Source organism: Trichosurus vulpecula, chromosome 1, assembly GCF_011100635.1.
Source record: "Trichosurus vulpecula isolate mTriVul1 chromosome 1, mTriVul1.pri, whole genome shotgun sequence".
Taxonomy (NCBI): domain Eukaryota; kingdom Metazoa; phylum Chordata; class Mammalia; order Diprotodontia; family Phalangeridae; genus Trichosurus; species Trichosurus vulpecula.
Window position 1 is genome coordinate 436,063,289 of NC_050573.1, and position 16,636 is coordinate 436,079,924.

At 43.5% G+C, this 16,636-nt stretch overlaps 1 protein-coding gene across 2 annotated transcripts in view; it reads left to right on the forward strand.

Moving 5' to 3' along the window:
* The first annotated feature begins 348 nt into the window (after positions 1-348).
* Positions 349-16,636, forward strand: part of SERINC5 (serine incorporator 5) — a 111,468-nt gene continuing 95,180 nt past the window's right edge. The window contains exon 1 of one of the 2 annotated variants that reach the window (XM_036762526.1): positions 349-534. In XM_036762526.1, coding sequence (XP_036618421.1) covers positions 508-534 — 27 coding nt within the window. In that variant the 5' untranslated portion in view covers positions 349-507. The remainder of the gene's footprint in view (positions 535-16,636) is intronic. The other variant, XM_036762521.1, reaches the window with a different exon arrangement.

A 16,636-nucleotide genomic window follows, 5' to 3' on the forward strand; every position in this document is an offset into this window, starting at 1 on the left:
TGGGGAAAGCCTCGTTTCTTTTAATCAGTGCAATCAGCCACTGTTTTTTTAATCCCAGCCTCCTACTTAGCTCTTTTTGTAGGAACCAGGGGAGTGGAGTGCTCAATAGACAGCTCCTCTCCTATACCTCAGTGGTGCGGAAAAGAAGGTAAGTTTGGAGAGCAACTACTTCTTCCCACCGGGAAGTAATTTACCAGTCTGGGCTGTCCTGACGACAGCGGAAGTCAGTGCAAAGCTAGAACCTATCACTCCCCGGCTCTGGAGAGGCGAGGGTGGAAGGGGGCGCATCGCCGCTCATTGTCTGTCCTGGGAGGGTGGGGGCGGGGCCTGGGGTTGATAGAGGGGGCGGGGCTCACGATCGTTTGTTTTTGCTGGGCTGCCCGCAGAGCTCGGAGCTGCTGTGATCGCTGGAAGTGGGAGGCGCGTGAGGCTGCTAGTGCTGCGTGTTCCGGCCGCTGGAGCCCAGGAGCCGTCGGGGCAGAGCGCTGCTCCTCTGCAGCTGCCGTGATGTCAGCCCCCTGCTGCGCAGGCCAGGTGAGCGGGGCTAGCTGGGGCTCAGGGGTGGCTGTCACCGCTCCTGCGCCTCCTGGGGACCGAAGCTCCGCCGGGGAGCTGGTAGGGCTCCGTGCTGGGAGAAGGAGAGGTCCCCGATTCATTTGCATGGGTGGGGCATGCAGGACGACTCTCTCCAGCCCCTCAATGCCATCTCGACTCCTGGAAGCGTGGTCAGAGCTCCGGCTCAGCGTTGCCCCTTTCCTTCCGGGCCAGAGCTGGGCGCACGCCGGCCGTCGGGGGAACGGCCCAGCCTGGATGGTCCGCGCGCCCCTGGGTTCGGGTGCAGCCGCCGGGTTGGGGGTGGGGGATCGGCGGGCGGCAGGAAGGGCTGGGCTGCTCTTCTGAGAGAGAGGAGCCTGACCTGACTCAGGGGCGGGTCTCCTGTACTGCTTTAATGAGGGTTTCTCTTTGGTATCTCTCTCTGACCTCATTGCAGCCCGGTTTCTACTCTCGGTGAATCACGTAATCCCAGACTCTGTGTGTGGGGGGGCCTCCCGGGGTCGTCTAGTGCATCCCCCACCTGTAAGGGAATCTCCGCTGCTGCATCTCCGACAGGTGGTCACCGGGCTTGGACTGGAAACCCTCCAGGGACGGGAACCCGCCCCCTCGGAATCGAGGGGAAAGCCCGACCAAGTTGCACTTTCCAGTCCTCTTTGGCCGTAAAATAGCGTGAGTTCATCCCCGCTTGTTACCGTCCTTGGAAGAAGGAACTTGTGAAGGAAGACACAGTGGTACCCTTTGGGTGTTTAGACTTTAAACAGACTGAAAAAAGACAGGAACTCTGGAGTGTGCAAACTGATTTTTAAATTGGTTTTTCTTTTGTCGGACTTGCCTTAACTTGTTAAGATGATCGCTTCCCAACCGGTTCACTTGGGGGTGATGCATTTTCATCTCCTTAGTAATATACTCCCAGGGCAGAGTGGATTGAACTTGGGCTTGTTCGGTTCATTTTATCTCATGCCTTGCGGGAGTTTGGTGTTAAAGGAGTGGGTTAGGTGAGTTCCTACCTTTTCAAGTTTCTTCTTCAGGAAATGTCCTGCCTATCTTAATTTTGTTAACAAAATTGTAAAGGAAATTGATTTAGAGCGGCTACTTGGTGTAGCGAATGTAGTGTGTGTGTGTGTGTGTGTGGGGGGGGGGTGTCCAGAAGACCTGGGTTCACATTCAGTGTCAGACTAAGCCGCATGCATCCAGTGTCCTTATCTGTAAAAGGAGGGGATTGGTTGCATGACCTCTTCCAGCCCCAAATCTACGGTTCTTTGACTTTAGGTGATGAAGTGCCGGTTTTCTTTAGCTCTTGAAGAGTGGAGACTTCTCCCTTTCCTCAGAACCTACCAAATCATAGGTGCTTAATAAATGCTTGTTGTAGTGGGTTAAAAGTAACCCACTTGGGTAATATAATTGTATTCATTACTGCTAATAAGTGTAGCTGTATAGAAACCCACAAATGAATTTGAAGTTGGACTAGTAAGTGATGTGTTCAGAATGGCCATATTTTAGATGATTCAAGATGGCTTTGAAGTGATCACCTGGTATCTTAGTTTTAATACCGTACTTAATAAACATTCAGCTAGGTCTTTTTACACTTGAAGATTTTAAATCGAGGTTAAATGATTTTTGCCCTGGGTCAGAACCAGGCCGACTAATGTATCTTGAGACCTAAGTAATGTTGTAAACTTCACCTCTGAACAGCTAAAGATTCCCAGGCTTGTAAAAGCACACAAAATTTTTTTTTTTGGTTGGAGGCATTGTGGAGGTTGTTGGTACCGAAGAGGAATAGCTAAGTTATCAGTATTTTGGTTGAATTGTATTTTCAAATTTCTGAAATTCCCCTTTTGGTAGCTCTACCTTGGAAAGAACCAACTGCTAAGATGTTCATCAGTCTGTGAACTTGTGTATTCACCCAGTGTGTTCATGGATCTCTGTAGTCCTGGAGTGAATTGCCACTATGTCTTTTTTGGATCTCAGCAGCAATGGGGATCATGTGGGGGTGTATGTGTATAAAGATGTTTGTAAAGAGCAGTGGAACTCATAGCAGTTACAGTGAACAGTATCATACTGAGAACAGTGTGATACTGTAAACAGTACAAAGGAAACCTCATTTGAGTGTTCCCTAACACTAGCTTTACTGTATCAACCAGTCTTTTTTTTCCATGGTGGCAAAGGAAGCCTGTGTTCATGATGGTGATACTAAAAGGCCACTTTATATAGTGATTTTCACTTTTCCCAACAGCAGCCCTCTATTATTTCCATTTAATGGATGAGAAAGCTGAGGTTCAGAGAAATGAAACGATTGTGCCCATAGGCACATGACAAAGTGGATAGAATGCCAGTGTGGAATCAGGAAGACTAAGCTTCATGAATTCAGATCTGGCCTCAAGACACTTAATATTTGTGTGACCCTGGGCAAACCACTTTACCGTGTTTCCTTCAGTTTCTTCCTTTGTAAAATGACTGGAGAAGGAAATGACAAACCACTCCAGGATCTCTACCCAGAAAATCCCAAATGTGAGGTCGTGACCAGCAGTGACAGGACAGAGCCACTTAAGTGGGTATGGGAGGTTAAGCAGCTTCTCCAGAGTTTAGCACAGTGCTTGGCACATAGTAATCAATCAACCAACATTTATTAAGCAGTTACTGTATGCCTTAGCAAATGCCCAGTTGAGTAAGTGGCAGAGCCAGAACTCCAACCCATGCTTTCTGAGTGCCAATCCAAGGCAGAAGATAATTCCTTGAAATTATCTGGAACCTGTCAGACATACCTGAGGTCCCATTTTATTGCTTTGATTGTATAACTGTTTTGATGTCTTGTCGACACACAACTGGAATTGAAATGGTTGCCCCGCCCCCCCCCCTTTTTTTTTTGCTTGTTTTTTTTGCTGCCTTGAAAAAATAATCAGGGATTTCTCTTGTTTCTAGGCTAAAGTTTTGTGTCAGTTGTACAAATGCACACCAACCCCTGTTTGGTTTAAAAATACGTTCTAGATCTAAAATTAAGGACACATTTTTTCCCAAGAGATCATTGGAGAATAATTTGTAATTATGTAGAATGATGTAATAAGAATTGCCATGCTCTTTGTCTTTTAATATAAATCAGGTGCAAGTTTGAAATTTTAAAAAACTGAACTACCTTGCCATTCATCCAAAAGGTATTTCTTGAACAGCTACTAAATACATGGGTGCACGGTACTTCCGGTGATGAAAAGATGTATTTCCTTATTTCTCTATTCTGTCTCCCCCTTGACATTTGTCCCTCTTCCCTTCCCCCACAATAAGAGAAGGGATTTATTTAAGCAACTTCTACTAGAAAACTTGATGCTAGGTGGAGTTGTGGTTAGAGTACTGGGCCTGGAGGTCCTGAGTTCAAATGTGACCTCCAACTGTGTGACCCTGGGTAAGTCACTTAGCCCTGTTTGCCTCAGTTTCCTCACTTGTAAACTGAACGGGAGAAGGAAATGGCAAACTACTTTGCCAAGAAAACCCCAGGGTCACAAAGAGTCGGATGTCACTGAAGTGACTTAACAACAATAAAACAGTCGAAAACCAGAGGGGACCCTACGATATTCCAAGGTCTCCCCTTCCCAATCTCAGGTGGATTTATTTCCTTTAATGATCCCCCACCAGGTTGCCTGCCACCTTATTCCTGAGAAGGGACACCAGCCTTGAGGACAGAGGTGGAAAGAGAGGCAGAAGAAGAGTTCAGCTGGGGTCCTGCCTCCCCGACAATGACTCTTTCCAATCAAGTTTTTAATCCTCTTTAGGCCTTATAGGCACACTCATAGATTATTGGGGTTTTTAATGGTTAAGTATGGATACTGAACTTCCTTTCAGTGTTCTTTGGCTGGGGAGATGACGTGTGTGTGGTGTGTGTGGTGTGTGTGGTGTGTGTGTGGGGTGTGTGTGGGGTGTGTGTGGGGTGTGTGTGTGTGTGGGTGTTTTCACGTGTGTTCATTGTTCTAACACACTTCAGTTGTCTTATTCTCCCAAGCTATGAGGAAGCTGCCCCAAGGCCCCAGCTTAGTATTCAGAATAATTTTTTAAAAATTTCTTTGCCTTGTGTGTTGTAGACTTTGAATTACTTTAATATGACTAAACTTTCTTTTTAAAGACCTTGCCACTTTTTTAAAAAAAGAAGTTCCCTTTTGTAGATTTGATCTATTCTATACAAGGCTCTCTTTGTTTTCCTTAGGCATAGTAAGGTGGTATGTGTGTTTTTTTAAAAATTTCATTTTAGATCAAAGGCAGCCGTCTCCCAAGAGCCGATATCTGGCCAAAAGAACCAGCCCGTAGCAGAGTCCCGTTCCCCCCATCACAAATAGGAGAAAACCACTTCTGCTTTTTAGAGAAGATATATTCAGTCCTCTCTTTAAGGGCGGTAATAGTAGCTCACATAGAGTTTATTAGTTTCAGGTAAGAGACTGGATTAAAGTTTGAATACCTTGAATACCTATTAGCATTTTATAAAGTTAGTCTCAGGGTATTTGAAGTTGAGTGAAAGAAGGCAAATGTACTCTTGAAAGCACATAACGGGGTGAATGTGTGGCTTCTGCTTTTTTTAACCTTCCAACTGATAGTATCTCACTCTTTTTATTCCTTACTAAACAGTTTCATTGGCCTGTGTGTGCAGATATTTTGCTCATTAACTATGCCCTTCTTCCATCCCTCCAGGAAGTAACTAAGAAACATTTCCAGATAACAGTTAAGCAAATACAGTCCACTTCATTATGCTTGAAACCCTCAGGGGAGCAACAGTTTGCATTGTCTTTATGTCCCCAAGTGCTTAACATGGTGCCTTCACTAAATCTAAGAGTTAGAGCTCCAAAAGAACTTTAGCAGTCATCTAGACCTACCTCTTTTTTTTTTTTTTTTGCAGGTGAGGAAACTCAGTCCCAGAGTTGTAAAGTGACTTGCCCAAGGTCACAGAGCCAGTATGTGTCAGAGACAGCACCTCCCTCAGTCTTCCCAATGGCAAAGCCAACTCTGTTTACTGTTGCAGAGCTGCTTCTTGGCCCTCCCCTGTACTAGGCACATTTGTTAGATTGGAGGGAAAAGGCCATTTTGTAGTGGAGTCATTGGGGAAGGAAGATTTCATATAATTTTAATTCAGTAAACATTTATTAAGTGCCAGGCATGGTGCTAAGCCTGGGGATACAAATAAGTAAATCTCTGCCCTCAAGGACCTTACATTCTAAAGGGAGAAGACAGTATAGGAAAGGAAGCTGAAAAGGGGGGCCTCAGGATATATTGGGGGGGCAGGGATGATGTTCTGTGCAGTCAACCAACCAGAGCTGCTGAAGTAAAATGGAGAGTAATTTTACACCTGGAAAAAGTCCATCTTAGTACAATCTCTGATTTTCAGATAGGGGAAACTGAGAGCAGAGTTGACTAGTTCAAGGTCAGGCAGGTGGTGACAGAACTGGGACTAGAATCCAGGTCCATAGGGTTTTTTCACCCATGTGGAGTTGCCTGTTGACCTGGGCCTATGAGGTAATGTCTGTGTGATTGATTTGACCAAGAGGTGGGGTGGGCGTGGGTTAGCATTGTACATTGAGTTAATTACAAAACCTATTTTGCTTAGGCCTTGATTACTTCTCACCTGTACTATTTTTAATAGCCTTTTAATTCTTTTGCTTTCAATATTTCCCCTTCTCCAATCCATTCTTCACTTAACTGCCAAATTAATCTTCTTGGGGCCTAGGATTGACTATGTCATCCCTGGTTCAGAACCTAGAGTGGCTCATTCACTGTAGAAAGAGATAAATGTCTTGTGTTTGGCCTTCATTCTCCATGAGGACCATGACGACATCAGGAAAATGATGACATGACTTGCGGTTGGCCTTCATTTGGGTGAGGGAGGGCTGTGCAAGATCACCAGCCTCACTTTCTCCTCCAGAGCCATCTGAGTCCATTGGCTTGATAATCACCAGGACAAACTGGAGATGGCCCAGGATGCATTGGGAGACCCTGGCCCTTTCAGGCTAAGGCCTGTTCAGGTTCTCACTTTGAATGAGTAACTCTGTTAACACTGTAATGCCCATTCAGTGAATAGGCCTCTTTAAGGAGTGAGTCAAGGCATGGGCCCTTTAATCCAAAAAAAAAAAAAAAATCAGTATCTTAGACTGGCAGTTAAGATACCCTCTCCTCCCAGCCTTCCTTTCTAACTTTATTTCATACTTCCTTTATTTTATCCTTCCTTTTCATTTCAGCTCAATTCGACTATTTAGCTATTCCTCGATTTCCTCCCACTTCTTTGGGTATATTAATTAGTAAACCTTTTAGGCTCCTGTTTGTTTCAGACACTGTGCTAAGCCCTGAGGGTGCAAAAAGAGGCCAAAGACTGCCTCTGCCCTTAAGGTGTTTCCAGTCTAATAGGGGAGAAACAAACAAATCTAAACATACAAGCTATAGACCCGATAAATAAGAAATAATTATCAGAGAGACAGCAGTAGAGTTAAGAGGGGTTGAGAAAGATTTCCTGTCTTCCTGATGGATGTTAGTTGGGACTTAAAGGAAGCCAGTAGGCAGCAGATGAGGCTTGACCAGAAGTGAGTGACGGAACAGCTGGGAGTCACTGGATCTAAGAGTGTCTGTCAGGTATAAGAAGACTGGAAAGGTAGGAGGGGGCTTCTTCAGGAAGGGCTTTGAATGCCGGAGGATTTTTTTATTTGATCCTGCAGGAGATACAAGAAGCCTCTGGAGTTTATTGAATTGTTCTTAGGACGAGCTGTTTCTTCTCCCCACTCCCCACCACTGTGGCTGGGCCGGTCGCCTTCATCTCTGCCTCAAAGAAAATCATTGCCTTTCGTTAAGGCCCAGCTCTGGTGTCGGCTCCTTTAGGAGACTTTGGGACTGTTAGTCTGGAATTAAGAGACCCACCTAGTCAAACCTTGCTCCTTTTAAAGATGATGAAAGTTATGTAGTCCTGGTAAGGTTTAAGTGGCTTGTCCAAGGCCAGACAGCTAGTCAGTGCTTCAGATGTGCATTTGAATTCCTTTCTTCTCTGGCCTAGTGTTCTTTCCACTGTATTCCAGCTGCTTCCCTTCCTTTATATCTGTATTATCTGAAACGTGATCTATGTTCTCACATTTTCTTTTTTCTTGAAGCCCTTTGTCTGAAGCCCTGATGTCTCCTTTTTTTCCTTATCATTTTCTTCTGCACATTTCCTCCTTCTCTCCCCCTTTAGGTTATAAACTCCCTTGGATGGACAAGGACAATTCCCCCCCCCCCCATTTTTATACTCCGGCACTAGGGCCTGGAGTCGGGAAGACTCATTTCCCTGAGTTCACATCTGGACTTAGACAACTTACTTAGCTGTATGACCCTGGGCAAGTCACTGAACCCTGTTTGCCTCAGTTTCCTCACCTGTAAAATTAGCTGGAGAAGGAAGTGGCAAACCACTCCAGTATCTCTACCAAGAAAACCCCAGATGGGGTCAGGAAGAGTTGGACATGACTGAAGAACAACAATCCCAGCACTTGTAAGAGTGGCCTCTGCTAGTCAGCCCTTAAAACAAGTTTGTTGAACTTTATTAAGATGCCAGAGCAAGGGGCAGCTAGGTAGCACAGTGAGTGGAGCACCTGCCCTGGAGTCAAATGTGACCTGAGACACTTGACACACTTAACTAGCTGTGTGACCTTGAGCAAGTCACTTAATCCCAATTGCCCTGCCTTCCGCCCTACAAAAAAAAAATGTAAAAAAAAAAAAGATGCCAGAGCAATAGCAGTTTTTTATTTGCTACGTTTACTTCATGTACAAAGATTCATTCTTTCCGTGGCAGACTGTAGACACTAGTGGTAAGCCTTTCACCAATGGCATGTTTTTTATATGCTTACATTGAGGTGCTTTAAATTTCTTTTCCTTGCCTTAAATTCTAAGAAGGGCAAAGTGCGTGGTGTTGGTTGCTGTCATTTTTTGTATAAAGTTTGTTCACTCAGGCAAGGCTGCTTTTCTAAACTGGCCTTAGTTGCCCTGGGTGAAACTGGCACATAACCCGAGACTGGGAAAATGTCTCATGGAGTCTTTTACTTCTGGAGGTGGCGTTTGGGGAGCGGCAGACCTGTAGTAACGACAACTTCTGAATTGTTTTAAATATTGTTTCAATTTTTTTTTGTTCTGAACAAAAAATATACATTGACAAGTAGCATCTTCACCTTGGAAGAACAGAAAAAAGGAATGGATGTCTACACAAATCCATTATGTAAAGGTTGCATAAAAAAATTTAGTATATTAGTTTCAAACTTGTTCTGATTCTATCTCCTTCTGAACCTTCTGAACCTCCTGTTCTCTTATGTTCATTTTTTTTAGGCAGTTGGGATAAAGTGACTTGCCCAGGGTCACACAGCTACCAAGTGTCTGAGGCCAGATTTGAACTTGGGTCCTCCTGACTTCGGGCCTGACACCCTATCCATTGTGCTACCTAGCTGCCCCTTTCTGTGCATTTTTCAAATAAATGCTGAAATAACCCTCTTTTCTTTTTGGCATCATTATTTCTGATCCCTCTTTTCTCCCAGACTCCTCTCCTCCCTCTGTTAAAAGCAAACAAACAATACAATAAGTGTAGTCAAGCAAAACGAATCCACATATTTTGCCACGTTCAATAAATTTATATGTTTACTCCTGAGTCTAAACCTGTCAGGCAGATGGTAGTGTATGGTGTGCTTCATCATTATTTCTCAGGTATTATGGTTGATCATCGTATTGGTCGGAATTCTGGTATATCAGAGGTTTTTTTTTTGTTTTTTACAGTGTTGGGGTTATTGTAGACATTGTTCCCCTGGTTCTGCTTACTTCACACTGCCTCAGTTCATATAAGGGAATTCATCTACAGCCCAGTAATATTCCATTATCTCTCTCTCTCTCTCTCTATATATATATACACCTTAATTTAGTCAGCTAATTCCCAAATGATGCCCTTCCCCGCTTAGTTTTTGCACATATGTAGGTATGCCTCCCTGCATTGGTAGAAAGGCAATTTCCTTACCCTAGTAGTTCCCTGAACCAGTGAGAGCACAGACCTGACTAACCTCTACCTTAAGTTCTGACTCATTTTTGGTAATGGTCTTTCTTGCTAAAGGATAAAAACGGGAACTGCTTGTTTATTATTATTATTATATATTCCATTTATTTCAGTCTCTCCAGCGTGAGGTACAATATCTTCCAATATGAATACAGAAAAAGTAAAAGGAGCTATCATTAGAAGCTTAGTTATTCTTCAGCTTTCTGGCTCACAGGATAGTAGACTTGGGGCTGGAGGAGCTCCTTGGAGCCTCATTTTGCAAAAGAGGAAACTAGGGTGGGGGAGGGGGAACCTGTGTTGCTCCTGGTAACACAGGTATTAAGTGGCAGGACTGGGGTTTGAATCAGACCCAGCGAATCTCTCTCCTGCATCCAATTGCCTCCAAGATGGCTTGATCCATAACCCATTTAAGAAGCCTCAAAAACTGGGCAGAGGATAGTGACCACATTTACTTGTGCGTCAGCCAGTTACTAGGTCCATCCATCTAAGGTAATTTGACCTCAAGAAGAAAATCCCCAAATAAGATAGGCTCTAAAGAGCCTAGCCTGATGCTTGGGTCAGCTTAGTAATAAATACCCTGAATTATCCTGGGTTGTTCAATCTGTATTTCTGCATTACTGACTAAGTCAGTTCTCCCTTGAATTTGCTGTTGCTTGCATGCCTTGGCCAACTGAACACAGAACTGAGATTTGGTGCTAAGTGATATATATCAAGTTATAGACCCCATGCCTTACCCGGTGTCCCTCAAATATTGTATGATATTTTAAAGACCAATTTCATCGGCAGGGATATCCCCATGTTTTGTTAGCATGTGGTTTGCTTCTCCTTCCAGTTCGGCCCATACCTTATAAAATATACGGGATACAGTAGATGGGGTGGAGCTTCACAATAGTGGTTGGTTTGATTACATAAAACATCTGTTTGAATTTTACAGGAAACAGGATTTTACATTTGGCCTTTCCTCAGTATTGTGCCTCATGAGACGAAAATTGAGCTTGTATTGAAGGAAAACAGCTGTTGTGGAAAAACTTAGTTACTGAGCTTCTTAGTGTAGAATAAAATTTACATGGAAAAAAAATCCCTTTACAGTACAATGTGATTAGACAGCAGTTCCTCCCGCCCCCATCAGGAATGTCTAGTCAAAACAATTTTTTAAAAAATGGTCATGCATGTACAAGAGATAATTAGGAGAGATTAGCATATCAGACTTCTGTTTGTGTCTTTAAAAATTTTTTTAACACTATTGTCATTTTCCCCATGATCCCTCTCCCTCACAGAGAACCATCCTATATAACATTAAGACAAAAAAAAGGAAAAGAAGAAAAAATTAGCCCAAGCAATCAATACATTGAACAATTCTGAAAACGTACAGTGTGCACAGTGTAGACCCTCTGCCTCTGTGATGGGGTGGGCTGTGGGGGTGTGCTTGACCTTTCCATTTACATCGTTGTAGTCATCGTGTGTATTGTTTTCTTGGTTCTGCTTACTTCATTCTACATCATTTCCTGTGTATCTTTCCATGTTTTCCTGTATCCATCACGTCCATAGTTTCTTACAGCACAGTAATATTCCACTGGGGCAGCTAGGTGGTGCAATGGATAGAGCCCAGCCGTGGAGTCAGGAAGACTCACCTCTCTGAGTTCAGATCTGGCTTCAGACACTTAGTGGCTATGTAACCCTGAGCTAGTCCCAGGGCAAGACCTTGTTTGCCTCAGTTTCCTCATCTGTCAGGTGAGCTGGAGAGGGAAATGGCAAACCACTCCTGTATCTTTGCCAAGAAAACCCCAAATGGGGTCATGAAGCGTCAGACACCACCGAACAATATTCCACCGCATTCATATACCACAGTTTGTTTAGCTAGTCTCCAATTGATGGGGCATCGACTCTGTTTCACTCTTACATAAACAAACCAGTTACATTTTTGAATTATAATCTACAGGGTCACTGTTGGATTTACATTGTGTAGTTGTAAAATGGCTCCTCACAGATGGAAGGAATCTGCTGTAGGAATAAGTTTGCATTAGCGATCTAATCGCCCACCTTGGCTTCATTCTTGGCTAGAGTTTGAGTCTTGTTAGGAGCATCAAGTGACAGTGGGAAGGTGGGATTTTTGGTCTGTTTTCTCTTAGCATTCATTGACTCATTCATTTAATCTTCTGCATGGGCATAGAGACAGATGTGATGTTACAGCGCCATTGGCTTGTTTTATCTGCTGAATGTGAATTAATAAATAACACAGGTTTCTGTAGGGCTGTATTTGTTGTTCAGTCCTTTCCGTTGTGTCTGACTTCATGACCCCATTTTGGTCGTTTGCCATTTCCTTTTACAGCTCATTTTATGGTTGAAGAAACTGAGGCAAACAGGGTGAAGTGACTTGCCCAGGGTCACACAGCTATCATTTTTTCCCCCGGTACATGCATCCTGGCTATTCCTTCTCTTCTTTCTCCCCCAATTCCTTCTCTACCCGAATGCCTACCTGTCAAGGCTCTACTCCACATCACCCTCTTCAGTGACCATCCATACCATAGCGGTCTCCCTCCTCATGAGTCCTATGGAGCATTTTGTACCTGTCCCAGGCTCCTTTGGCTCTCAGCATGAACTACCTTGTATTGATATTGATTTATTGGTATTATTGGAAATAGATCCATAGTGCTGAAATGTGCACAAAATGTTCTCTTTCTCTAAAGTGGAAACTTCTTGAAGGCAGGGCTAAACATCTTGTGCTTAAATGTCCTCCCAGCTTCTAATGTGGTGCTTTACACAATATCTGTGATCAATAAATGTTTGTTACTGAATAAATATATGAGAAAAGAGAAAGGAGAAGATGGCGATAGAGAAAGAAGCATGTGAAAGAACTGGGCAGAAATGAAGTCAGTGTTATTCTAGAAACCATGTTTGGAGAGCTATAAAATTCAGATTATTGAGGCCAGGAAACAAATGGGCATGTGCCTACTTGACTATAGTACCTAACAACCATGCCTTCTGGTAAGGCTGACTCTTTTTTTAATCAGTCAACAAGCATTTTACTAAGCAACTACCATGTGCCCTGTTCTGGGACATAAGTAAACAATTTTTGCTCTCGAGGAGCTCGAGTTCCACAGAAACCTATGTTATTTATTAAACAACATTCATCACCCGACAGCAGATAAAACAAGCCAATGGCGCTGTAACATCCCATCCGTCCCTCCCATGCTGAAGATTAACTGAATGATTCAGTGAATGCTCGGAGAAAACAGACCAAAAATCCCACCTACCCACTGGCTGCCAGTATGTCATTTGATGCTCCTAACAAGACTCAAGCTCTAGCCAAACTCTCCTCCCATTAGGGGTGTTAGGTACCTATAAAGATAATGGAGGCCATGGCAGATGACAGGATGGGCACAAGTCTCATGGAGGAGGTGGTATGTGAGCTGTGCTCTACCCCCCTTCACCACCAAATGTTGAGTATTTCTCATTGTGATTTCAAATAGATTTCACAAAAACTTGACACTAATGTAAATTTTGGATGTCTTATTTTTCCACACTTCATTCTGAATATATTGTTCCCTTCCAAGCTTTCTTTTTTATTTCTTTTCCTTATTTTCTATTCTTTTATAACACAGTGAAAAAGGAAAGAGTTGGAAAAAAAAGACTGAAAGCAGTGTTACAAAACTAACCAACCGAGTCTATTGCCCATGTCATGTTCTGTGCAAAGAACGGTGTATTTTGTGCAAAATCGGTCATTGTAAGTATTGTTCTTTTGTTTCGGTAGTCCTTTCCATTTGCATTGCTATCCTCACTTTTTCTAATCCATGTGCTTTGCTAGTTCAAGGCCCCTCTTTCCAAGAATGACTGTCAGGAACCCCTGAATCAAGGAAACTTGCCTAGAAGAATGATGGGCTTCAGAAATTAGGCCAGAGAATATGGAGAGGAATTTGGGTGTCTCCACCTGGTCAACCAGCCTAGATTACGGTCACAAATGATGGTGTTTTTCCTTTTGCAGAAGTGTTACAAACAAACAAAGTGACACAAATGTATCAGTGTAGTTGAAAAGCCTTTTCGTTATGCATAGAAAGAAACAGAAAAATAAAGTTTATTTTTTTCTCGATAGGCAGTTGAGTCAATGATAATACTGGAAATAATTCACCAGGGCTTCTGACTTGTGGTTTTGAATGGGGAGCCACAAGACTGTCTGTCATCCCTTTATGTAAATTTAATTGCAAGAAAAAGGCTCTTTCTTGCCTAGGACAAATATAAGAGAACTAGATGAATTGTGGAGGTACTTGGCTATTTTTTTGATCACCAGAACCAAAGTGAAACCCTTCAGAGGTGGAGTGGGGGAGGAAGAGGAGATGGAACTAAAATTTCCTATCTTAAAAGTGGGCCATTATAGCTTATAGACAATGTCCTCACTGGCAGTTATTGATGGCGTGTGAAAATACTTATGTGAGTCTTATTGGGCACAACAGAAAGAAGGGAATCACTTCCCTTGGAACTTGATAGTTACAGTTGGGAATCCTGAGAATCACTTATGGTGGTAACTGATGGAATTTTTGACAAATCAGGTGCAACACAAACTGACTTTTACCTGACAAACTAGGTAACCCTTGATTTACGCACAATAATAGGAAGAAGTAGTGGCTTCTATGGTACAGAGGACTGGTCTTCGGATCATATGGGGAGGTGGTATAACTGAAATGAGCAGGAGCTATGGCCCTATTTTTCTCATTCATTCATTCAAAAAATATATTAGCTTTCTGTGTGTAAGATACTTCAGTGGGGGCTTACCCAGTTTCAGTGAAAAGGATAAATAAGAGTCACTTGTGTTTTTTATTTTTTTCAAGCAGTCAAGGTTAAGTGACTTGCCCAAGGTCACACAGCTAGTGTCTGAGTCCCGAATTTAAACTCCAGTCTTCCTGAATTCAGGGCCAGTGCTGTAACCACAAGCACCACCTAGCTGTCCCCAGTCACCTCTGTTAAACCTTATGACATAGTATGGGAAAAAAAATCATGCAGATAATTATGATCACAGAATCACAGAAATGCCAGAGCCTTAAGGGACTACAGAGGCCAAATAGTCCACTTCCCTCATTCTAGTAATGAGGGACACTGAGACCCAGAAGATGAAGAGACTTGTGCCGGGTCCCAGGTCAGAAGTGGGATTTGTACCCCTGGGATCTAGTCTGGTTCTCAGCACCACAGAGTCTGTGCTCAGCTCTGCAATCTGAGGTTTGGCTTTTCCTGTAATCCACTCAAAACCTTAGTTCAGAATGAAAGGCTTGCTTGTGATGTTCCCAGTCACTCTTGGAGGGAAATTACTTCTAGATGGCACACAGTTGGATGGTACAATTAGTTCTTAAGTCCCGGAAGGGATAATTAGGACTCTGAGAAAGTCATAAGATTTTAGAGGTGGGAGGGACATTTAAGAGATCATTTGGATTCAATTGCCGGAATGCTGGATGAAAAAAGAATTTATTAAGTGCTTATAGTATACTAAGCTTTGGGGGTAAAAATAGAAAAATAAGACAGTCTCTGCCCAGCTGGAAAGGCCCCATAGTCCTGATAGTGGCAAAACAGCTGTTAATGCTTCTTCTTAATGTCATTTCTGCTCATTAAAATCCCATCAGTTTCTGTTGTTGAACAAGGAGGACTTGGGTTTGACTCCCACTTCAGACGCTAGCTGTGTGACTCTGAGCAAGTCAGTTAACCTCTTGGAACTTCATTGTTCTCATCGATAAAATGGGAATGGTAGTAGCACCTTCCTCTGAAGGTGGTTGTAAAAATCAGATGAGAGATGTTTGTAAAGCAAACCTTCAACACTGAATAAACATCCATAAAGGCAGCACGGTACAGTAGAAAGATAACACACATCAAACCCTTGAACTGCTGCTTCTAATAACATTTGTATGGCATAGCAATTTAAATTTTGCAAAGCATTATAAATATTATTTTGTTTGATTCAGCAACCCTGGGAGATAGATACCCCTTATCACCTCAAAGGGCAGCTAGGTGGCACAGTGGATAGCGTACCTGACCTGGAGTTCAAATGTGAGCCCGGACATTTACTAGCTACGTGGCCCTGGGCAAGTCACTTAACGCTGTGTGCCTCAGTTTCTTAGGGCAAACCACTCTAGTATCTTTGCCAAGAAAACCACAGATGAGGTCATGAAGAGTTGCACGGGACTGAAACAACTAAACAACAAAAATTACCTCATGCTTGGATTATTGCAATAGCCTGCTGGTGGGTTTGCCTGTCTCAAGTTTCTCCTCCATCTAGTCCATCTTTTATTAAGCCACTAACATGATTTTCTTAAAGTGCGGGTCCGATCATGTGACACCTCCCCACACCTTCACCCCCCAGTAAACACCAGTGGTTCCCTGTTGCCTTGAAGCAGATACAAAATTCTCGTTGTTCAAAGCCCTTCGTTCCCTAGTCTCCAGATGCCTTTCTGTGTTTCTTACTCTTTGATTTGGTAGCAGTGGCCCACCCCTCACTCGCCAGTGGGCATTTCTATGGCTGTTGCCTAAGTCCCCCGCCCCCATTATCATATAATACAGTGGTTCTGCCTTGTTCAGAATTAAGGTCGCCAGTCACCTAGCTTCATTAGATCACCTAGGTCAGGCCCAGCTGGCTTTGAAGCTGTTTTAAAATAGCCCTATTCTTAAACGAGTAACACTAGTAAAGAATTAGAAACAGCTTCTTCCAGGTGAGGGCCCTTGGAGCCAGCCTCTCTTATGGTTGGGAACTTGTCTACCCAAACCACCTGGGGTAGGGGTTGGCGTGTGGAAAGAGATGGAACTTTCCATTATTATCCTATGGAGGAAAATGGAGTGGTAGGTGGTCTTCCCCAGACCCTCAGACTTTTGCGTTCTGCTGCTGAGCTCACCACCGTTGCCCCTTCTGCGGTTTCTCAGGGCCTGCCTCTCCTTTTTTCTGGCTGGCCTGCAGTCTTCCTTCTTTTCGTCCTTCCTAGGGAGGTCTTCCGCCATGTTGCTTTGTTGTAAGCAGGGCTTGGGTCTGGGGCACTGCCTCTTCTCAGTCTGTGAGTGAGCTGGCCCTTTGCTTCTCTCCCTCTCTGTATTCCT